Genomic DNA, 23,801 nt, shown 5'->3' with positions numbered 1-23,801 from the left:
CCACAGGCACTGGGTAAACAAGTTGTACAGATATATGTACAGGTAAAACACCCATATACATAAAATCCATGCTATGGCCTGAAAAGTACAGCGAGTCAAGGTTAGAGAGCTGACAGGTTGTTGAATACATGGCTGAGAAAAATCATACACTAGTAGCTGCTGTCAGCTTGCTAGTATGCATACATTTCCCACTTCATCTACCTACCCCCTTTAAAATAAAACAACCAAATTGAAAAGAATCTGATTTTAATTTGTGATGTGCGTTTATACAGATGAAAAATATTCACAGAGGCTTGTTCGATTCCTGCTCCTAGATAAAGAAAGAAGATGCAGAATAAAAAAAAAAACCTGTTCTTTCATCCACCCGCCCCGTCAGGGATGGGAAAGTGCCTATGTAGTCCACGATACGGATTCAATCTTCATGAATGTTGAAGAGTTTGGCTACTTCATTGAGATCTTCATGTTGCTCACCGTCTTTAATGATCTGAGGGATAGAGTAACAATAGGTTCTTAACTCATTCCCTGTGCACCCTGTCCTGGTCCACACAATGGGGCAGCCTGGCCTGCCAACTGGGCTAGTCTCCAGTTACACACTGGAGGGGATTGTGGGAACAGCTTTCTACTAACCCCAAATGAGCAGCTTGACAACCCTCTGGCTGCCCAGCCAAGTTTCAAGTAAAACAAGAAATGTTTCTGAGGCAAGGCTATGCCTTTGTTTTGCTTAAGTACAATCTGACCTTGGTGGACAATGCATCTCAGGGCACTTGGTGAAGTCACAGGAATGGTGGCCAACCCCCACTCTCACCTTCCTCTAAGGGCGCTGACAGGCACCTACCTTCCTTGCAATTGGCATTCGGTTAAAGACGTTCCATAGCACAATCCCCACCACAACTTTGTCCCTGAGGTAGAAGATGACACCTTTGCCATAGTCCTCTCCTTCAACAGGAACCTGTGGGACTGCAGGGGAACTGGGAGGAATTGTGATTTCGGAAGCTTCTGACTCTGTTTCACTCTCCGAACGGATACCAGTTCCTGTGGCCAATTCCACAAATACAAAACCAAAGTTCAGTCATGTTGAGCTTGAACAGTTCTAGAAGGCAAGTGTCTTTGTATGAATGTATATAGGTACACGTGTATGTGCATATGACAACCTCAGCTATCACCTCAGGCTTGTTTTTTCTTAGGAGGGTCTTTCTCAATGGCCTGGAACTCCCCAAATAGGCTAGGCTAGGCTAGCTGGCCAGCAAGCCCCAGCAAACCTGTTTCCAAGTCCCCAGTGCTGGAATTACAATCCTGTGCCACTCTGTCTGCCTTTAAAATATGCTTTCTGGGGCTTGAACTCAGATCCTCATATTTGTAAGACAAGCACTTTTCTCAACTGAGATATCTCCCCAGCCTAGAGAGGTTCTTTTGAAATTGGCTTCGAGCTACTTCTAGATAATATTTTTTTTTTCTTTTCAATATTCCTCAGCATACTCTCTATCCACTTTTGATTAACAGAGCCAAGGGAAGTTCTTTCTTGCTGTCTCTTGGGCACTGCTGAACCTCACCTTACACTTCCTTACTTTACTACTTCATTTACATTTTACGCTACAGACATTTCTAGGTATTTGAATCTTTCCAAACTATAAAGTATTTGAATCCATTTTCTCAGAAGCATGATTGTACTGGTTAGAGTTTTTTGTCTTTGTGTGTGTGTGTGTGAATTTGATATACGGCAGAGTCATCTGGGAATATCTGCCTCCATCAGATTGGCCTGTAGGCCAGTCTGTGGGGGATTTTCCTGATTAATGATTGATGTAGGTGGGCCCAGCCCATGAGCAAGTATTGAGGGTACCAACCATGGCTGGTGGTTCTTCCTTGTATACTCAGCTAAGTAAGCCTTGGGAAGCAAGTCCATAAGCACCTTTCCTCTATGGTCTCTGCTATAGTTCCTGTGTTGGCTTCACTAAGTTTGTGAGACTAGGACATTTAAGCTGAATAAGCCTGTCCCTCCAAGTGGCATGGTCTCTTATCACAGAAACAGAAAGTAAACTAGGACAATGCTTCAGAACAGTAGCCACTAGCCACATACAACTATTTAAATAATGAAAATTGTCTGTAATTAAGTAAAGCATAGAATTCGAGGATTTCTTCTTTTCTGAGACAGGGTCTCATGTAGATCAGGCTGACCTTGAACTTACAGATAATGTCCTGCTTTCTCCTTCTGAAAAAGTGAGTTGTCCATGAAACATATCCAGCAACAAAAAAGATGGTTAAATAACTTAAGCCAAGGTCATGGAATAAGGCCAAGGAGCTAATAAAAGAGATGTCTGTAGGAGGAAAGCCCATTCCAAGAGTGGTGCCTCCTATCAGAGGCAGACCTGGCATCCACATCTGACAACTGGACTTGGAGTCATCTTGAGAAGTCCTTAGCTCAATTCTTCACTTCCCAAGGTCCAGGGAAGGCAGCAGGCCCTACACTGAGACTCTCACCTGGTTCTTGAGATTATTATGAAGCAGGCAATTTAAGGGAAAAAAGGTTCAGGTTTGTTTCATCACATAGATCTTCTCAGCCCTGAGAGACAAGCTAGAGTCACTGAGCAGGATGCTACCCACTGTCTAGGATGGGTATCTGTAAGATCTGAGTCTCTGCTTTCACTGGGATCTTGGACCAGCAAAGAGTGGAAAGTCTGGGTTTGGTTATTTTTTTTTTCCTGAGACAGGGTTTCTCTGTGTAGCCCTGGCTATCCCAAAACTCACTCTGTAGACCAGGCTGGTCTCAAACTCAGAAATCTGCCTGCCTCTGCCTCCCAAGTGCTGGGATTAAAGGCGTGCACCACCACTGCTGGCTGGCTTGGTTACCCTTTTTAAAAAGCACGGTATAGAGGCTTTTGAATGGCAGCTGCCTCTGGCCCATATATATTGAATCAACTTGTTCAGGAGAACTCAGGCCCACTACTTGTCAACACTCTTCCTAGAGAAGGAGTTGGGCTTCCTTACCTGACTGCTCTGTGGCAGATTTTGGGTTGTCTTGTGCAGTTGCTTTTGCAAAAACACCAACTGTGGGCAAACTACTATCCACCAGACCAATAGCTTCATAGCCGACATCAGGACCCAAATCACTCCTACAGAAGAAAAGAAGGCATTCTGTCAAAGGACCATAAGGAATGGCAAACAGATTTACTGTTACCAGGGTGTATCTGAGGACATGTATGAGAGAGCATTGTTTCCCTCAAGAAGCTGCTATACACATCATACCCATATAATGATTTAAACTTCCTGAATTTTATGATTTTGACCCCATTAACACATATGGGGTGGTATAGGTTCCCAAACTTTTTTTTTTGTTTATTTTCAGGACAGGCTCATTGTGTAACCCTGGCTATGCTGGAACTAGCTCTGTAGGCCAGGATACCCTTGAACTCATAGAGGTCTACCTGCCTCTGTCTCCTGATTGCTGGGATTATAGAGCAGCACCACCACTGCCTGGCCCACGGTCCCTGTTCCCTACTTTTGATACTTTCTGCTTTTCTTTAACTCACATTAAAACTGCCTTTTTGGAACTTTAAAATGTATCCTATTTGATGAAATGTGGAAACTAATGATTATGGTTGTATTATTATAGTACTACCTCCTTGTCTTCACACAGAGTGACTTCCTTTCTTCCTTCTTTCCTTCTTTCTTGTGTGTGTATTCATGAATATATGCGTGTGATGTGGTACATGTGGAGGTTAGAAGACAATTTGTGGAAGTGGGTTCTTTTTACCATGTAGATCCCAGGAATTAGATCGGGTCAATGAGCTTGGCAACAAACACTTTTTTCCTTGCTGAGCCACTTCACTGTGACTCCCTTTATTACATACATCCTTCTTTTTTTTTTTTTATTGGATGATTTATTTACATTTCCTATGTTGTCCCCTTACCCCATCCCCCACCACCCCCTCAGAACCCCCAATCCCCTCGCCCCTCCTCCTTCTTCTCTGTGGATGTAACCTCTATCTACCCCCCCACTCCCACCTCCCCACCCTCAAAATTCCCACCCCCTGGGGCATCCAGCCTTCATGAGGTCAAGGTTCTCTTCTTCCACCTATGCCCAGCAGGGCCCTCCACTTTTACATATTCAGCTGAAGCCCTGGATCCCCCCCTAAGTGCTCCCAGGCTGGTGGTTTAGACCCTGGGAGCTGTGGTTGGTTGGTATTGTTGCTCTCCTCATGGTGCCAGTAAAACCTTTCAGCTCCTTCAGTCTTCACTCTAACTCCTCTATTGAGAACCCCATGATCAGTTCAATGGCTAGTTGTGAGCATCTGCCTCTGAATATGTCTGACTCTTGAAGGCCTCTGAGGAGATATCCATATCAGGCTCTTATCAGCATCCACTTCCTGTCTTCCACATCAGCATCTACCTTTGGTGATTGCACATGGGATAGATACCCAGGTGGAGTGGTCTTGAGATGGCCCCTCCTTCAGTTTCTGTCCCTCACTTTGTCTCCATATTTGCTCCCTTGAGTATTTTGTTGCTCCTTCTAAGAAGGACCGAATCACCCTCACTTGGTCTTCCTTCTTTATGGGCTTCATGTGGCCTGTGAGTTGCATCTTGGGCATTTCAAGGTTCTGGGCTAATATCCAATAATCAGTGAGTGAATACCATGTGTGTTCTTTTGTGATTGGCTTACCTCACTCAGGATGATAATTTCTAGTTCCATCCATTTACCTAGGAAACTCTCGAATTCATTGTTTTTAATAGCTGAGTAATACTCCATTGTGTAAATATACCACATTTTTTGAATCCATTCCTCAGTTGAAGGACATCTGGGTTCTTTCCAGCTCCTGGCTATTATAAATAAGGCTGCTATGAACATAGTTGAGCATATGTCCTTGTTATATGTTCGAGCATCTTCTGGGTATATGCCTAGGAGTGGTATAGCTGGATCCTCGGGTAATGCTATGTCCAATTTTCTGAGGAACCGCCAGACTGATTTCCAAAGTGGTTGCACCATCTTGCAGTCCCACCAACAATGGAGGAGTGTTCCTCTTTCTCCACACCCTCGCCAGCATCTACTATCACCTGAGTTTTTAATCTTAGCCATTCTGACTGGTGTGAGATGGAATCTCAGGGTTGTTTTGATTTGCATTTCCCTGACGACTAAGGATGCTGAACATTTCTTTAGATGCTTCTCGGCCATTCGAGTTTCTTCCGTTGAAAATTCTTTGTTAAGCTCTAGACCCCATTTTTTAATAGGGTAATTTGGTTGTCTGGAGTCTAATTTCTTGAGTTCTTTGTATATATTGGATATTAGCCCTCTATCAGATGAAGGATTGGTAAAGATCTTTTCCCAATTTGTTGGTTGTCGTTTTGTCCTATTGACAGTGTCCTTTGCCTTACAGAACATAGATCCTTCTTAACACGCCAGGCACTGTACAGATTATCCAAGGGACAGACATATCATTATTACGCTTTGGGGTCATAATCTAAGATACTGCTTTCTCTAGTACATGTTTTAGTTTCTTTGCTACAATAGATATTAAATTTAGTATGTTCAAGGAAGATTCAACAAATCCTTAGAATCTATACCTAACCCCAGATAACTATAATTACAGACTCTTTTCTAACTGTGTTGTATGCGTTGACCAAGAAATTTGTTAAAAAAAAAAAAGCCGGCAGTGGTGGTGCACGCCTTTAATCCCAGCACTTGGGAGGCAGAGGCAGGCAGATTTCAGAGTTCGAGGCCAGCCTGGTCTACAGAGTGAGTTCTAGGACAGCCAGATATATACAGAGAAACCCTGTCTCGAAAAACCAAAAAAAAAAAAAAAGAAATTTGTTAATTTTTGGTTGTTTACACATGAAACCATGTGTGATTGTCCTATAAAGTACTTCTATTAGCTGTGAATACCCTCAACATCAACAACTTTGTCTTCTGAAACCTTGAGGCTTTTATTTCTATAGCCCATATTTCCATATTTTTATGAGTACTGGACACTGGGCCCAGGATGCTATCCATGCTAACTGTTCTACCACTGAAACTATACTCCCATTCCTTTAATATGAGACAGAATCCTACTAGATTGTTCCAGATTAGCCTCAAACTTGAGGTTCTCTTGCCCCAGCTCCCTACTTATAGTTAGGCACAGTTCCAGCTCACTTTATCTTGTAATTAAAAATCAAGATCAAAGAGTACTAAATAGGGTTAGCCCTGAGGACTTAAGAATTTTCAGTACTGATTACTACTAATTAATTAATAAATCACACTTGCTCTTTCTCTATTTCCTTTTAGAGATAGGATGGTTTTTGTGTTTGTTTGTGTTGCGTTTTGTTTTGTTGCTTTTGTCTTATGTGTCTGGGTGTTTTGCCTATATGTTGTCTATCACATGCATGTCTGTTGCCCATGAAGGCCAGAAGAGAGTATTGCCCACTCTTAATCTTTTAAAACTCAAACAAGGGCTGGAGAGATGGCTCAGTGGCTAAGAGCACTGACAGCACTTCCAGAGGTCCTGAGTTCAAATCCCAGCAACCACATGGTAGCTCACAACCGTGTGTAATGAGATCTGATGCCCTCGTCTGGTGTGTCTGAAGACAGCTACAGTGTATTCATATATAATAAATAAATATTTAAAAAAATAAAAAAATAAAACTCAAACAACTGTCTTATGCCTGTGATTTTTTAAAAAAAATTACTGAAATAGGGTCTTACTATATAGGCCTAGCTAGCCTGGAACAGCTTAGTCAAGCTGGCCTTGAACTCACAGAAATCTGCCTGCCTCTGTTTCCCAAGTGCTGAAATTAAAGGCATATGTCATCCATCATTCCTGGCAAATTGCTGATCTTAAAGGTTACATGAATGGGCTGTGTTTTTCCAGGTATGTTGGGATCATTAGGAATACTTCTGTATCAACTACTATCATTCAAAGTCTTAGTTTCCCAGAAGCACTAGTACAATTTCCACTCATTTTCCACCTGTCAAATGGTATTACCCACTCTTAACCTTTAAAATTCAAACAACTGTCTTATGCCTGTGATTTTTAAAAAATTACTGAAACACGGTCTTACCATGTAGGTCTAGCTAGCTTGAAACAGCTTAGTCAAACTGTTCAATATTTTATTCAATAACCCCTTAGGGGCAGAAGGAATGGCTATGAGGTGGAACTATTTCCCTTCTGTAGAAAGGTAAACGGACTACAAGGAAACCAAATCACAAACCAAATTAAAAAAAAAAAAACCTCTGTATTTTGAGCTCACTAGTACAGAGTTCTCACTAGTTGTGTCCTCAAGAACTCTTACCAGAACATTGACTGATGCCAGTACGGCTTTGCAGCCCCTGTCATATTCTCTCCAGCCAGTCTTCCACTCACAACAGCGTGATCATGATGCTCTACTCGCCTTCGACCCAACTTTATATCATAGAAGCATGCAGCATCTCCTGCCTTCACAAACAAATTATGGAAAGAATAGATTTTAAAAAAACAAGTTAAAGGCAGAATATAAACTTTGGGTGGCAAAGGACCTTGCAATGTTAATGTTTTCCATCTATAAGCTGGACTCATTTCTAAACAAGCGAGATTTCATTTTTAAAGAAAACAAACTATCTTAAATCCTCTTTCCTTCATGTATGCCTAATTCTCTCCATTTGGTTATAGCAGATAGGCTACTTAATAATTGAGCATTGAAGGATATTCTTTTCATTATTTTGGGGACAGGGTCTCTCTCCCTCTATAGCCCAGGCTGGCCTCAAACTAATGATTCTCTTGTATCAGCCTCCCTAGTGCTTGGATCATAAGCCTTCATCACCATATTCATCCCAGAAAACTCCTTTCTCTATGTGGAAAGTAGTTTTCAGATGCGACTGTGTGTTGCCTAGAGATCTTTCCTAAGAGAAGTCTTTTCCACTATTCAGTAGTCAGTCACTATGTGGTTATGGAATATTTATTATTTATGAAAGCTAGGTTCTTGTACATGGGCTGGTGAGATAGAAGTAGCACGAGCCTTTCCTATGGGGAGTGTAGACCCTAGCACAGGAAAGATACAGCATTGTTCTTCACGACAAGGCAATGTAAACAAGTACTGTGCCCTAGAAGAGGTATAGATTCAACACGCTAAGTGCTTCAGAGAACCCTTAACTAGGTGTGAACAGGGCCAGCTTCATGCAGGATGTGGTATGGTACTTCAGCTCTCCAACTCTTGTTCATTTTTTTATATCTACTCAGACTCCCCCAAAGCAACCTAAAAATCCAATAAATGAACAACAGCAAAGTGAACTATGAAGTCCATTTAATGGGATATTATGTAATCATTAAACTGTTTACAGAGTCTGAAGCAACAAGTCTGAAAATGCTTACTTTTATAATGTTGAGTGAAAAATAGCAGAATACAAATGGTTATATATAGTAGGCTCACCTCAACCACATAAAACGAAGAGGGAAAAACCTCTATGTTGAAGCAAACAAAGGGAAGGAAATAAACTAAAACATTTCTGGTTGCTACAGGTGACTGACCCTCTTTTCTTTTTCTCTGTGTTTTCTACAATGAATACATAGTACAATAGGCAAAAAAAATCCCAGACACTGGAGGAGGAAAATATCCCTTCCCAGCACCCATGGCCTTAGTTACAGAATCCATAACCAAACAATACATTGCAGTGTTCTAGCAAGGGGGAAGTTACGTCATAGTTTCTACATATGAAAGTCTTGGTTTTGTCATAATAGGTTTTAAAAATAGCTGAAAATAGTACTCAAGGCAAATGAAAACAGAATGACTTTCCTTTCTAGGGAACACATTGGGAAAGCGCTTCACCCTACATTCTCTAGACTTTGAGCTATGGGAACAGGAGGCATGGCTGAGAGCTGGAGCTACAGAATTGTTAAGAGTTCTGTTCTCATAGCTGTACACGTTGCCCTTGTCACTGTGCCACAGCTTGCAGACAGGGCCATAGGTGCTCTCCTAATACAAGCACTTCACAGGTTTCTAGGGTCTCTCTGCGGCCATCAAACACTTTCACTCTATTTGGTTAAGCTATTACTGAACTGGGTTTGCTTGCTTGCTTACTTTTCCTCTTTCCTACTGAGCTTTAGCACTTGGCCAGACTCACCTACAGGCTAGGAGTAATGAATCACACTAGGTTATGCTGTAGCACACTTACCACCCAGATGTTAGAACGTGCTTGGAGCTCTGCATTTACCCGGAAGCCACCAAAATCTGAATCTATTTCCAGTCCACCAGTCTTGGCCAACTCAACATTGGGCTCTAGGCCCACAGCTGTCACTATGTGGTCAGTTTCTACCTGAAAGGAAACAGTGATTCAGTTGGTTAGCAGCTTTCACTGATGCTACTTCACATCACAACGTTATAGCACATCATTAAAAATCAGACTTTCAAAAAGTTAATGTCCTCAGGAGCCCAATAATTCAGGCTTTTTCTGTCAAGGGTCTGGGGTGTAGCTCAGTGGTAGGTAGAATGCTTTTGTAGCACGTAGGGAATTATTGTCCAAAACAAAGAAAAAGAAAACTAAGGAAAATAGTATTAGAGTTTCAAAAATAATCATAGGTTAACTTACTTGCAATAAAGAGACTTTAAGCTCTGCTTTTATAAAGCCCCATACATATTCCACATCACCTAACAGAAATCTGCTACCCGAGGAAGGACTAAAGACCAGCACAGTCAGGAAGAGGCTAAGGGAGAATAGTTCACACTGTATCCACTCTCATTCTCATCACTGTATGTTGACAGAGGGATGGTTAATTCCGAGAACTGGCAGATGTTAATGGTGGCGGCTTAGAAAACAAATCAATGATGTCAGTAAAGGAATGAGAATAAGGGAATGGAAAGGAAGGACTGAAGGCCTTCTGGCATTCTGTCTCCTCCTCCTTACCTTCCTTCCATCTTTCAGCTTAATGAGTAACTTGCCACCGCTGACTCCAACTGATTGTACAATTGCATTGGGCATCACTTTTACTCCCTCTGTAAAGGAAAAGGAGACCCCAAACTGAACTTCACAAGCCTGGGACCTCTGTGAAGTGTAAGGAAGCTGGCTGGAGGCCTCCTGTGTGGTAAAAACCAGTCATCCTCAGATGCAAGCAGCTTTGAGGAACCAACCACAAGAACCTACACACACAGTCCATTTTTAGCATGTCTGGGAATGTGGTGCCTCAGATTCTGAATGCTTGTGACCTTGTCTGACTGAGCAACAGTGAAACATTTCCTCTGCCAGGTGTCAGGAATTATGGCAAGGGAGTTCCCCAAAAAGCTAACTTTGCTTTCAGTTACTCTCAAAATAAAGAGCAGCTATAGACAGTCTTTCTACCTCGTTTGACTTTTTCCATGGTCCAGTTGCTGAGGTATTCAGGAAGGATCTTCCCCATATTTCCTTTCTCAGGGAACAGCTGAATCACTTCTATGCCCGAGGTTTGAGCTGGGAAGAAGAAGAACTAGTTAGAGAAGGCAAAAGCCAATCCCAGGAAGACAGGAGGGGAGGCAAAGGAGAGTTAGTCAATCCTGAGGCCACAGCTCCTGCCTGTGGGGCACTAGGGCAAGACAACCTTTATGGTTGCGTTTATTCAAAGGCAAACACAGAGGTACCAGAACTGTCCCTGAATTAAGGTACCCACTGTGAATGCAGTGTATATCTACTCATATGCTCACCAGAGGCTTTGCATGGGCTTTTCAAGCTCTGAATAGGAAGCACTCTCCTAAGAAGATATCCAGAGTTCAGCCATGTGCATTCACATAACCCCACTCCCATCCCCACCAAAGAAACAAATAAATATAATTTAAGACCATGAAACATTCAAACCAGAACCCATAGACCTGTTTATCTAGGAGCATCATATTCCATACGGTTCTTTAGTTTCTGTGGACCTTTTCACCTTACTAACCGACCTCTTTAAGGTACAGGAAAGAAAAGAAAGCCCTACTTTACATAAAGTTATTTACGTGACAATTTTCTGGTTTGTTGTCATTGCTTTTGTTTTTTTGTCAATTTGACAAAGCTGGAGTTACGTGGGAAGAGGAACCTCAATTGAGAAAATGCTTCCATCAAATGGTATGTAGGCAAGTGTGTGGGCCCTTTTTTGATTAATGATTGGTGCGAGTGGGCCCAGCACACTGTGGGATGTACCATCTTTGGACAGGTGGTCCTGGGTTCTGTAAGAAAGCTCCTACCTCTAGGCTTTGGCCATAACAGCAATAGAAACTAACTAGATAAGAAATCTTTATCCTAATCTTAGTACTTAGCTTTTTATGCTATAAAATTTTGGGGAGGAGGGGTGTGGTAAGAGGTTTGCTTTGTAATCCCAGACTAGCCGTGAACTTACTATGCAAGCTAGTCTAAAATCTAACTCAAAATCTTCTTGTTTCTATCTCATGATTTCTGAAATTATAAACATGCCTGGACTCATTTTATAAACACCGATCAGACTCAAACTCCTCCTGGCAAATATATTTCTGGAATTTGTTACAGTTCACCAAGATGTATGATATATGACTAGAGAAAGAAAGTTGAGGACAGTTCTCAATACTCACACTTTCTGCCAAGAGCACAGGCCAGTTCACTCCCAAGGAAGCCTCCACCAATAACTGTAATTGACTTGACTTCCCGTGAGATCTTCTCCAAGGCTCTAAAATCTCCAATCTGCAGGATCATACCAGTTTAGTCCACTGATTTCCCAAAGGGGCACAAGATAATAATCTAAGCAAATATTTTCCTCTAAATTTACTGCAACAGACATTTGCACATAATATTTTGTACAAAGTGGATTATACCCCCTAGGTTATTAATGTGAATTATCTTTCTCAATTGTAACATTCCTTCTAGCAACAGTGGCTGTCAACTGATATCAGTTTTTCTCTCCAGTCCAAGGTGAGTATGTCGCAGTATCCAGCAACATTTTGGCTGTCTGGACAACAAGATGCTCCTAGCCTCTAGTGGAGAAGCCAGTGATGCTGCCAACATCCTACAAAGTAAAAGACAGCCTCCTGCACAAAGTATTTAGTGTAACAATCAAGAACATAAAAAGACAGTACAAACTTCATCCAATATACCTAGTGTAGATAGAAAATTCTAGCAAGGCATAGGAGAAGTAAACAATCCCCTTTCCTTTGTCCTTGTATACTTAACCCTTTGCACCAAAGGGTTCACAAAGTACTTGTAATGAAAAATGCTGAGAGAACACAAGGAGTTCTGGTGGATCAAATGTGAGAGAAAACAACTGTGGAAGGGCAGTCAGAACCATACAAGCAATGGAAAGCAACTGTTGTTTTCTCCTAGAAGCACAGAACCCTTGAGTATTGGAGGTACAGGAGGAGTGACTTGCTCCAAAGCCAGATGGCCAGTCTGGAGAAGCGCTATAAATAGAGGTTGGATCTCACAGTTGGAGGGAGCGCTTGGGGGCCACAAAAGTGTTAGCTCTTCAAAACAACACACACAAAGGCCACTAAAGCAACTACCTTTCTGAAAAGTGTTGTTCTGCTCTTCACCTCTGCTCCAGCCCTATCAATGGCAGACAGACTTCTTGGAGTGCCCCCTGAAAATAACGGGAAAGAAAGTCCTTTAGCCTGACAAGCAGGAGCTAGCCCAAATAACCCTTAAAGGTAGGAGCTCTCTGCTTTGACTGTGGTTAAGTATGATAGGTGTTACAGCAGTAGTAGTGGTAGTAGTAGTTGTGACTCTGCTGCTGCTGCTGCTGCTGCTGCTGCTGCTGCTCATACTATCATGGAGTGACTAGCAGATAAGATAGTTTGCCTCACAGCAGGCTTCCTTTAAGAAGGAGAGCTGAGTCTCTTTTTAGGGGACCTTGCCTCAATGACTAGCCAAGCCAGAAAGGCTTACTTGCTTTTTTCATGGTGTATATTTGTCTTTCTCTGTCAGTTTTCTGAGACAGGCTGTTACTATGTAGATCGGGTTGGCCAGAAACTTACTAAGATAACAGCCACTTCTTTTAATAAACTTTATTATAAAAATTGCCAATAAATAAAACATCACATACCCAAATTAAGCAGATATCTACATTAGAGATTCTGGACATCAGTTTTCTTAAGGATAAATTGTAGTATCTTTTCAAGAGAAGGGTAGACTCTAAGGCTTGAATGAGCTACCATAGTAGAGAAGACCGCCACCTCTAGCAATACTCGCCTGTGGCAATCAAGCACTTTTCAAAGGTAATCTGCGAACCGTCATTAAGTTTCACCATGTTGCCTCTTACATCCAGCTGTACTACCTGGTAGAGTTGAATACATACACACAAGAGGTAGAGATGAGCAAGTCATGAAAAACTACTGCAATATGATAGTCACCACTTAAAAAAGTCTACATTTTATTGGTTTTTAGTCTAGTCACCTCTAATTGTAGAACATTTCATGCCCACCAAATAAAAAAAAAAGCCTCCAAAGCTATGTTGTCACCTCAATGAGAAGAATTCGTTTTTTTTTTTTTTGGGGGGGGGGGTTTGGTTTTTCGAGACAGGGTTTCTCTGTGTAGCCCTGGCTGTCCTGGAACTCACTCTGTACACCAGGCTAGCCTCGAACTCTCAAACTCAGAAATCCGCCTGCCTCTGCCTCCCAAGTGCTGGGATCAAAGGTATGTGCCACCACCACCCGGCAAAGAATTCGGTTTTGACCAAAATCATCCTTAAGAAATTATTTCTAGCCGGGCAGTGGTGGCGCATGCCTTTAATTCCAGCACTTGGGAGGCAGAGGCAGGCGGATTTCGGAGTTTGAGGCCAGCCTGGTCTACAGAGTGAGTTCCAGGACAGCCAGGGCTACACAGAGAAACCCTGTCTCGAAAAACAAAAAAAAAGAAAGAAAGAAAGAAAGAAAGAAAGAAAGAAAGAAAGAAATTGTTTCTAAGTAATTATTAGTTTTTTTGGGGAGTTGGGGGAGGAAAAGGTTAAGACAGGGTTTTTCTGTGTAATAGCCCTGGCTGTCCTGGAACATGCTGTGCTGGCCTTCAACTCACAAGGATCTGCCTGCCTCTGCCTCCCAAGTAATGGGATTAAAGGTGGGTGCCACCACTGCCCTGCCTAAGTAATTATTGGGACCACAGTTTTTGGGACCCAGGGTCTTCAAGCAACCAATATTAGCATCAGTTAGATTCCTAAATTTCCATTCTGATTTACTGAAATGGACCATAGAGAAAGTCTTTCCTGCCTTGTCATTTAGAATTCTTATTTCTTTGCTAACAACTCTACTATATTCCCAACATCTCTGCAGAATCTTTCTCCAACTTCTAGTCTTTACTGAAACTCAGCTATCCCTCTGGGATGTGAACTTAGACGTATCACAGGTCCAAGAAGAGGAAGGTGTTCTAGAGTCTTGTGCATTCATCCTCCTCTGACTGGCATCTCCCTATACCCTATACCCTTTTAAATCACTGCTAGGAAAGCACTTCCTGCCGCTGCTCTTTATCTCTAAGGACCTTGGAATTTGGCTCCTATTTCTTCTACGGCACATCCAGACTCCTGTTAGCTCCTAAACTACTATTTCCACCTCAACTATCTCACCACAATTTTCTCTCAGGCTCATTGGTTGTTTGGTTGTCTGTCTGTGTGTTCTTTTGTTTGTTTGCGATAGGGTCTCCTTATGTAGCCTGTCTGGCCTGAAACTTGCTATGTATACCATCCTTGCCTCAAACTCGCAGAAATCCACCTGCTTCTGCCTCTTGAGCACTGGGATTAAGGCACACACCACTATACATGTACACAAGCCTAGCTTCATTGCTTTCTTAATTCCCATTGTTACTTAGTCCTCAGGTTTTTTGTTTGTTTGCTGCAGTGTGGAGAATGTGCTTGGGGCTTTGTGTATGTTTAGGCAAGCACTGTACCATGAAGCTACATCCTCAGTCCAGCTTCACTGTCTTCTGTACTTCCAATTTTCTGATTTAGTTGGCAGTTCCATTCCAAATAATTTCCAATGGTAGACCATTGAAATGGCTCCTTTGTCAATATTCTTAATCCCCTTGTCTTCACTAGGGTTAAGACCTTGAGTCTGAGAGATTAGTTCGAATTATCTGCACTATTCCTTACTAGTTGTGAGACCATTCCATCAAGAAATACCTGTTAAACATCTATGGTGCTTTAGAGGCAGTTCTATGTGCAGGAGACACAGCGATGAGAAAGACATTATTTCCTCTGCCTTCAGAGTATATTACGACAAAAGCAGCACTTTAACAAACACTAACAATAGTAAGGTGTGACAAATCTGATAGACATGGGGCAGGGCAGGTGGCAGTAGAAACACGGGGTGGGGGCCTTTGAGTCAGGTTGAGTTGGGTAAAGCTTTCTAGAGGCAATAGCATAGATGATGGAGGAGCTGCTTTAGCCTCCTTTGCTTTGTCCTTCATAAGCTCTCTCTTCAATAGAACCTGACAATTCAACATCTTGACTAGTCTAACCATCTTCCCCTCCATGATAACCACCTTACATCCTGTCTTACTAGGAAATCAACTGAGGCCAGTAGATGTGCCTACAATGCAAGCATGGAGACAGAGACAGGCATATCCAGGGGTTCACTAACCAATCTAACTGAATTAGTGAGCTACAGGTTCAATGAGAGACCCTGCCTCAAAAAAATAATGTGGCGAGAAATAGCTAAAACACTCGATGTCACTCAATACCCAGACTCCACATATGCACACATATATAGTGGTACCTCCATATACATCTGCACACACATATATGCACCACACACATACGCATTCACGCAAACTGATCCATACCTTTACTTCCTTTTTCCAGCTACTGAATAAGGGGACTGTTCTATTCCTTTGCACCTCACCATTTCATTCTCTTTCAGAATCTTCACCTGGTCCATTCATTCCTCTACTCTCTCCTGTGGTCTTAGATCTCAGTCCATTATTATATTCAGTATGATCAATCTTTGATTCTATGTCCTCTTCAAACTTTTGTCCAATGGCTAGCTCTGTTTATTTAAACTTTTAATTTAGGATTTTTAAAGAAGAAATACCCACACACCAATCATTATTTTATTTAGTTACTTTTACTGTGCTGAAATTGAACCCCGATCCTTGCGCATGCCATGTAAGCTCTCTTCCACTAAGCTACACCTCTAACCATTACGTTTTAAGAGATGGGGGTCACTCTTTTGCCCAGATAGGTCTACAATAAACTATACTGTATCCCAGTCTTCCTGACTCAGTTTGCAAAATACTGAAATTCAGAGTGTAACCTACCATGCCCACCCAAATTTCATTTAAACTTGTGTGTTGTGTGTGTGTGTGTGTGTGTGTGTGTGTGTATGTGTGTGTTTTCAGGTCTTCGTGGATGCATGTGCTCATTCATGTAGAAAACAAAAGACAAACTTGGGTATTGTTCTTCAAGCCCTTCCCTGTCTACCTTTTTTGTTTGTTTGTTTGAGACCAGGTCTCACATTGGAGACCTAGAACTCACCAAATAGGCTAAGGTGGCTGGCCAGCAAGCCCTAGGGATCCACCTGCCTCTGCCTTCCCAGCACTGGGATTACAAACATGCTCCACCTCCTCTGGATCTGTTGTACATGGGTTCTGGGTATTGCACTCAAGCACCTTACCCCTATAGATCATTTACATTTCACGAAAGAATAGTGTAGGGGCTATGGAGATGGCTCAGTGAGTAAGGCACTTGCTATGCAAGCATGAGGAACAGAATTTGGACCCCTAATATCCACAGAAAAGCTTTGTAGCTGTAGCCACCCACTTGTAATCCCAGTGCTAGCAAAGTGGAGACAGAGGATCTCCAGGCTGAGTCACCTAGCGGACTAGCAGAACCAGTAAGTCCTATGTTCAACAAGAAAGTCTGGTAAACAGGGTAGAGAAGTCCCATATGTCAACCTCTGGCCTCTACATGCATGTGCACACACAATGTCAACATGAGCATACACAATTAAAGGGGAGTTTAATTCTGTAATGTTAGCTAAACTACCAGAAGGGGACACCTATAGTTCTTTCCTTACCAAGTTCCTTGGCAATAGTCAAACTATGGGTCATGCTCTGCTTCTTCCAAGTACCTGAACCTTGACTCTCATGCTAGGCCTCCTTGTACCTCTCTCTAAGTCATTTTTCGTTGGTTTTGGTGTTGTTTTGTTGTGGTGGTGGTCTCATTATGTAGTCTTAGCTGGCCTGGAACTCCCTATGTTGACCAGGCTGCTCTCAGACTTGCAGACATCTACCTACTTCTGCATCCCAGGTGCTGCAATTAAAGGCATCCACCATCATGCCTGGTGTTCAAACAGAATTTTTATCTTCCCCTTTAAACTGGATCTTCCTCTTAAATTGTTTTTCTGAGCTGGGGGCCAGTAGAGGTGGCGGCACTATCACAGATACTTTGTCTCTTTGCTCTCCATCTCCCACGTTTAATCCATCTTCAAGCCTTAGGGTGTTTGCCTTGTAAGCATTCCTCAAGCATGGCCCTCACTCTGATCAAGTATTTTCCTCCATGCTGGGCATCTAATGCAGTGCTACACAAAAGTAATACATTATTAGGAACTTGGGCTCTGGTTAGAATTTCTGGGTTCCACCTCTCTAGTCAGATAAGCCTGGGTTCATATTCTGTCTCTCATTTATTAGTTGTACTAAGTTTAGGACAGTTACTTAAAATTTCTTTATTATTTTTTTTTCTATGACTAGTATGCAGGAGGCCCTTGGTTCAGTCCCCACTAATATAAAAAGGAGTTCCGAGTCACTGGGCTACGATGTTGCTCAGTGCACACAGTGCTTGCTTAGTACGCACAAAGCCCTGGATTTGCTCTCTAGTACTGAATAAACCAGGTGTAGTAGTCATGTCTATAAACCTCCACACCTAGAAGGTGGAGGCTTCGGACATGGAGGCAGGAGAACCAGAGTTCAAAGTCATACTTGGCTACAGAATGAGTACACCACTCTGTGGTACATAAGAAATGGTATAGTGGTTAAGAGCCCTAACTACTCTGCCGGAGGTCCTGAGTTCAACTCCTAGAAACCACATGGTGGCTCACAACCATCTGTGATGGAATCTGTTGCCCTCTTCTGGTGTGTCTGAAGATAGCTACAGTGTACTCACATACATAAAATCAATCAATAAAAACGAGGCTAAAATAGGTACTATACGTTATCCCTTACAGTCCTCATCTTCTTGATCACCACCACCACCTCCACATCCTAATGAGAACTGCCATAATTTTTTATCTGTATTATTACAATAATTTTTGAAATAGTCTGTTTCTACTTTTAAAAATTACTTTATAGCTAGGCAATGGTGGCATATACGTTTAATCTCAGCACTCAGGAAGCTAAGGCAGGTGGATCTCTGAGTTCAGGCCAGCTTGGTCTACAAAGTGATTTCCAGTATAGCCAAAGCTACACAGAGAAACTCTGTCTCAAAAAACATTTTTTAAACTTTATATGGATGGGTATTCTGTTTGCATGATGCATGTGTACCATATATGTGTGCCTGGATTGTTTTGAGACAGTATATAGATGCCTTGAATTGAACTCAGTTGTTAGGAAAACAGCCAGTGTTCTTAACTGCTGAGCCATTTCTCTGCCCTCCCCCCATCTCTAGTTGTATTCCCCTGAAATCCATCATGTCACAGTCAATAGTAACTATCTATAAAGTTCCCTTCAACTATTTTATATCTTTGTCCAAGTGTCACCAGCTCCCCAGTGTATATAAAATTCAAGCTCTCCTACATGGCGAAAAAGCTTTCGATAATCAGTCCCTAGTAAAAGTTCTCAGGTTTGCCTCTTGCTACTTCCTAACTTGAATTTTTTTTTAAATTCTTCTCTAATCCTAGCACTTAGGAGACAAAGGCAGGTAGATCTCTGTCAGTTCAAGCCCATCCTGGTCTACATAGCAGGTTCCAGGACAGCCAGGGCTACACAGAGAGACCCTGTTACAAACCATCCCTCAAAAAAAGAAACCTGACAACAACAAAGTAAAGAAAAATCTTCTTATATTTATTTTCTAATCTTTCACTTCTTTGCCAAGTTAGGGATCAAAGCTGCACCTTAGCCATGCTAGACAACTATTCCACCCTAAGCTACATTCCCAGTCTCCCCATCAAGGTTTCTGCTTTACCGGCAGCTAGCTGATTCTTTCCCTTGGACTAAGTGTGCTTTTCTGGACTGCTGGGCACTTGCTTATGATGTTACTTCTTCCCTCAAATGTTATTCTCCCAAGTGTTCTTTGCTCCTCTGTAGTCTCTGCCTCTTCATTCTTTAATATTCTCTGCTCTAGGACTAGGGAGATGGCTCAGCAGGTAAGAGCACTTGCTGTATGAACAGGAGGGCATGAGACACTCTTTGAAACTCATAAAAAAAAGCCAGGCAGAACAGTGTATAAATCTATAAAGCCAGCACTGAGAAGAGACAGAGACAGGAGGATAACTGTAGCTTGCTGGCCACCAGCCTAGCCTCAGGTTCACTAACAGACCCTGTTCAAAAGGAATATATCAGGCAGAGTAATAGAGTGGGACACGTGACACCCTCCTCCTTACATTACACCCACACATACCATACTCACACATATATACACACCAAGAAACAGACAATTTTGCTCTTGCCAAGGACCTCTGTTCAGTTCCCAGAACCCACATGATGGCCCATAACCATATATAACTCTAGCTTCAGGGGATCCAAGGTTCCCACTTCTAACTTTCGAGGGCACCAGGCACACACATGCTATGTATGTATACACACATACATACATACATACATACATACATACATACATACATACATACAGGCAAACACCCATAGACACAAAATAAAAGAAATAAACCTAAAAGGCATATTTTAGTAAGATTTTAGGTCTATAAGATTTTTCTCCAGCACGGTTTCCTTGCATTCATTACTGCACTATACACTCTTCTTCCTTCTAGCTCCCAGCACACACATCTCCTAGACATTTCTGAGCTGTGATTATCTGTCTGTGTTCCTGCTTGTTTCTGTTCTCCCTTAGGGGACAGGGCTCCTGTGTTCCCCATAGGGACATTTAACATACCGTCTCACTACAGCTTAAGCACGGTCCACAGCTCTATTATGGTCACAGGTGAATCTTCCCTTCGTGCGCCTCATCCCCTTCACACCCTCTCTATTGAAACACTGACACTAGCTGAGGAACATAGCCTCCTGTTTCCCACTGACGAAGGACAACACAACAAATAAAATAGGAAGGAGGAAAATGCAGAAGCACAAAGAAAAGTGGCAAGAGCTTGTACAATTTTAGTATCTGACAGTGGGACTTTCCCTGGCAAAGCTTAGGTAACTTCGTCCTCCAGGCTTGGCTATGGGCTTTCCCTAGACAGACACACTAAACAGTACTAATCCTAAAATGCTTTGGCTTTTCCTTGAACTACAATGGGAGAGGAAACATGGATTGAAACAGAAAAGCACGCCACTGTACTTGCTGGTTGGTAACTACACTGAGTCCCAAAGAGAAAGCAGCCTACGAGCTCACCTTCTTCCCAGTGAGGACAGCCACACCACCATTCTCAATATGAGGCAGGTCCTGAGCAGAGACATAGAATGAAGGTGGCTGGAAATAGATGCTGTATGGGGAAGAGGAGAAAAGAATAAGCATCTGGAACTGCTATAGGTCCCCCGTATAGCTTTAGTAAAATCATATCCATCAAGAAAAATACATTCAGGCACATTTTTTTCAGAGTAAGTCTCTAGGCACTAGAGCTTGGTGGTGCCCTGCTTATTGACAAGTATTATAGATCAGTGGTTCTCAATTGGGTACTTTAGCCCCATAAGACATTTGACAATTTAGATTACATTAGGAGACATTTTAGATTACAACTTAAAAGGTGATGTCATTGTATCTGGTAGCTAGAAAGAGGGATGTGTGCTATACAGGACAGCCCTTATCTCCAAGAAAGTAATGTTGCCTCAAATAGTAATCAATGATGCAGAAGCACGAAACTAAGCTCTAGATACAGAACTAAGAACAAGGGCATTCAAGGAGCGTGGATTCACATATCGACCCCCATTAATTTTTCAGAATGGTGCTGCTGGTCAATGGACCAAGATCTTGCTCCTAGATGACTTTGTCTGAAACAATTAAGCTGGTGTGTTGGCATGTATCTAGAGTCTCAACTACTCAGGAAGAACGAGGAATACTGCTTGAACCCAGTAGTTTGGGGCTAGCCAGGGCAACAAAGTGAGAATATAAATTTAGAAGTCTAAGTAAATAATTATGATATAGTAAGCAGAGATAACTCAGTTGAAAGTATGCATTCTGTTTGAAAATGGAACATGACAGTAAAGATGAGGGAGGCAAACACATCTTGGTGTTTAAATTTTTTTAATTTATTTATGTTTGTGGATGCTTTTCCCTGCATGCCTGTCTATGCTTCTAAGGCTCAGAAAAGGATGGTAGAACTGGAGTTACAGACGACAGTGAAACAACCTCATGACTGCTGGAAATCAAACATGGGTCCTGTGCAAAAGCAAAAAGTGCTCTAAAATGCTGACCCATTTCTCTGGCCCAGGTTTGTAAAGTTTTAGTTCAACATCAGAGAGAAAAACACTAGAGCCCAAGAACAGTACTGAAATTGAGAGACCTAAGGAGTCATTTAGAAGAAAAAAGCTTCTGAGCCTATAGCTCCAAGACTTGGGGTTTTTGTTTGCTTGTTTTGTATCTTTGAGACAGAGGCTGTTACTCTTGTTACTCAGAGGCTAGTCTTGAACTCCTGATTGTCTTGCCTCATCCTCTCAGTGCTAGGGTCTCAGGCATGCACCATCATGCCCAGCTAGCTTCAAGTGTTGTTTGTGTATACATTCTTATGAGGGTCTTCATTATAGTCTTTCCACTCTACCCCCACAATTGTGAATGCTGGCTAGAGTATCAAACAAAGTGCCATTAATGGCCTAGGGAGACAGCTCAGTTAGCTCTTGCTGTAGAGGCATAAGGTCTAAGTTTCAGGCTCAGAACCCACATAAAGAAGCAGGCATGGTGACATGTACCTCTAATCTCAACACTGTGGAAGCAAGGGCAGGAAAATCCTTGATGTTCATTGGCTAGCTAGCCTAACCTATTTAGTTGAGTTCCAGACCAGTGGGAGACCCTGTCTCAAAAAAATGGTACCTGGCACTTGATAAATGACACCAAAAGTTAACCTCTGGCTTTGACATATGTATGCATATGAAAACATACACATATACATGTTCCAAAATAAGTAAGGGTGCCAAAAATTAGCTTCACTTGCTTCTATGTGACATGCCTAGGTATTCATAAAGAACTGACAACACCAACTAAGCTAATCTCCAACAGAGAAATCTAACCTAAAGGTCCTAGAAGTAGGAACCCTAATACTTCACAGTCCAGCATTAAACTGGACTGTTAGTAGTTTGGGGAACAGAAGTTAGAATGTTCTTTGTGTCTGTTGTCTCTGAGCCTGATCAAGTATGCACAATAGCAGACTCCCATGTACAGCCTTCCAATTTATCATCCATGGTCAGTGACAAAATCCTAACCTGCTCCCCATGCTCAGCTGAAAATGATAGTCAGGCCCATTTTACATAAGGAAACACACCTTCTCTCTTTTCCATTCCACTGTCTGAATTGCAGTGTCTTTGTGACATTTGGATCATCTGAAAACCATAATTCTTTTGAAAGAGGAGGTCGCATGTATGGCAGTTCAGGGTCTTCAGATACAATCAGGACCTGTAGATACAAAATGATACTTATCAGAGCTGAGTAATTTAAGAGGAAAATGTCAAACCATTCACACTGGCTAAGTGCTTACACACTATACTGTCTATGCCAAGCAAAATAACATGCACCTTACCCTGGCCCCAGGATCCCGAGCCCGGATGGATCTGGCTGCTGCAAAAGCAGCAGTACCTCCACCAATCAGCAGAAAAGGGACGTGACTTGGTACCCTAATTTGAGGAACTGAGCCTCCCTCAGCAGCTGTAAAAGACAGAGCAAACAGAGTAAGTCTTCTAAAGGGCTCTGATGACTCTTCGGCACTATTTTAAAATCTTCCTCCTTTAGCATGCCTAAATTAATCAAAAAACTTATTGAGATTAAGTTATAACTCAGTGGTAAAGCTTGCTTATCATATCCAAGATTCTGGGTTTGACAGTCAGAAATGAAAAAAAGACAAGGAAAAAACCCAATCTTCATAACATTACAGTGGAAGGGGAAAAAGCAAGTATTCCTTTCATCTTACCAGTAGCAAAAACATTTTAAGAGGATGAATGAGTTGCAATGTCTTTCGCTCATTAGGTCTATACTGGCTCTAGAGCCTATCTTAAATATTAGTCTTTTCCTTATCCCTCTCCTTTTAAGATAGGGTCTCACTATGTAGCCCAGGATGGCCTAATCTTCTCATATGCTGATATTAAAAATATACACCATCACACCTGGCTATTTATTTCTCAAATATATTAGAAAACATATATTAAAAGACCTCTGCCCTTCTTATTATTTTTCTACTGACCACCAGGAAAATATCAAGTTCAGTTGCACCTTTTGTTAGCACAAAGGGGAAACACCTAGGAGGTCAATTGGGGATTATTATACAATGTTCGTGAAGAAGGAGGCATTACTGAAAAAGGTAATACAAACCGCCTACACAGATTATAGGCCTAATTAAAGGATTAAACTATTCTTTGAAAATCCAAGTGAATCAAATAGGCTAGAGCTTTGTGCTCTAGGAAAACACATCTATAACAGCTCAAAACTCCAAAGAGTCAAGGGAATTAATGTGACTAAATAGCTTTAGTCATTGGAAAAATGGCTTTCCTATCTTTTCCAGTAGTTTTTTTCCACCAAACTTACATCAACCTACCTTCAAAATTCTTGACCCAGAATGGTTCCTGTCTAAAAGAAATGCAGGGACAAAAATGGAGCAGA

At 41.9% G+C, this 23,801-nt stretch overlaps 1 protein-coding gene across 1 annotated transcript in view; it reads right to left on the bottom strand.

The window, feature by feature from the left end:
* Positions 1-229: 229 nt before the first annotated feature.
* The window catches only part of Aifm1 (apoptosis inducing factor mitochondria associated 1), a 39,490-nt gene continuing 15,918 nt past the window's right edge, over positions 230-23,801 (bottom strand). Inside the window, exons 4-16 of the mRNA XM_028762599.1 lie at positions 22,729-22,853; positions 22,474-22,604; positions 20,394-20,484; positions 13,100-13,184; positions 12,415-12,491; positions 11,491-11,599; positions 10,274-10,381; positions 9,842-9,930; positions 9,113-9,253; positions 7,258-7,400; positions 2,983-3,107; positions 836-1,032; positions 230-484 (exon numbers count right to left, since the gene is read on the bottom strand). Of these exons, the coding sequence (XP_028618432.1) occupies positions 413-484; positions 836-1,032; positions 2,983-3,107; positions 7,258-7,400; positions 9,113-9,253; positions 9,842-9,930; positions 10,274-10,381; positions 11,491-11,599; positions 12,415-12,491; positions 13,100-13,184; positions 20,394-20,484; positions 22,474-22,604; positions 22,729-22,853 (1,493 nt within the window). The 3' untranslated portion in view covers positions 230-412. The remainder of the gene's footprint in view (positions 485-835; positions 1,033-2,982; positions 3,108-7,257; positions 7,401-9,112; positions 9,254-9,841; positions 9,931-10,273; positions 10,382-11,490; positions 11,600-12,414; positions 12,492-13,099; positions 13,185-20,393; positions 20,485-22,473; positions 22,605-22,728; positions 22,854-23,801) is intronic.

This window comes from Grammomys surdaster, unplaced genomic scaffold (genome assembly GCF_004785775.1).
Source record: "Grammomys surdaster isolate TR1022 unplaced genomic scaffold, NIH_TR_1.0 60, whole genome shotgun sequence".
Taxonomy (NCBI): Eukaryota; Metazoa; Chordata; class Mammalia; order Rodentia; family Muridae; genus Grammomys; species Grammomys surdaster.
The sequence above is the reverse complement of the archived record's forward strand: the minus strand, read 5'-3'. Positions and strand labels throughout refer to the sequence as shown.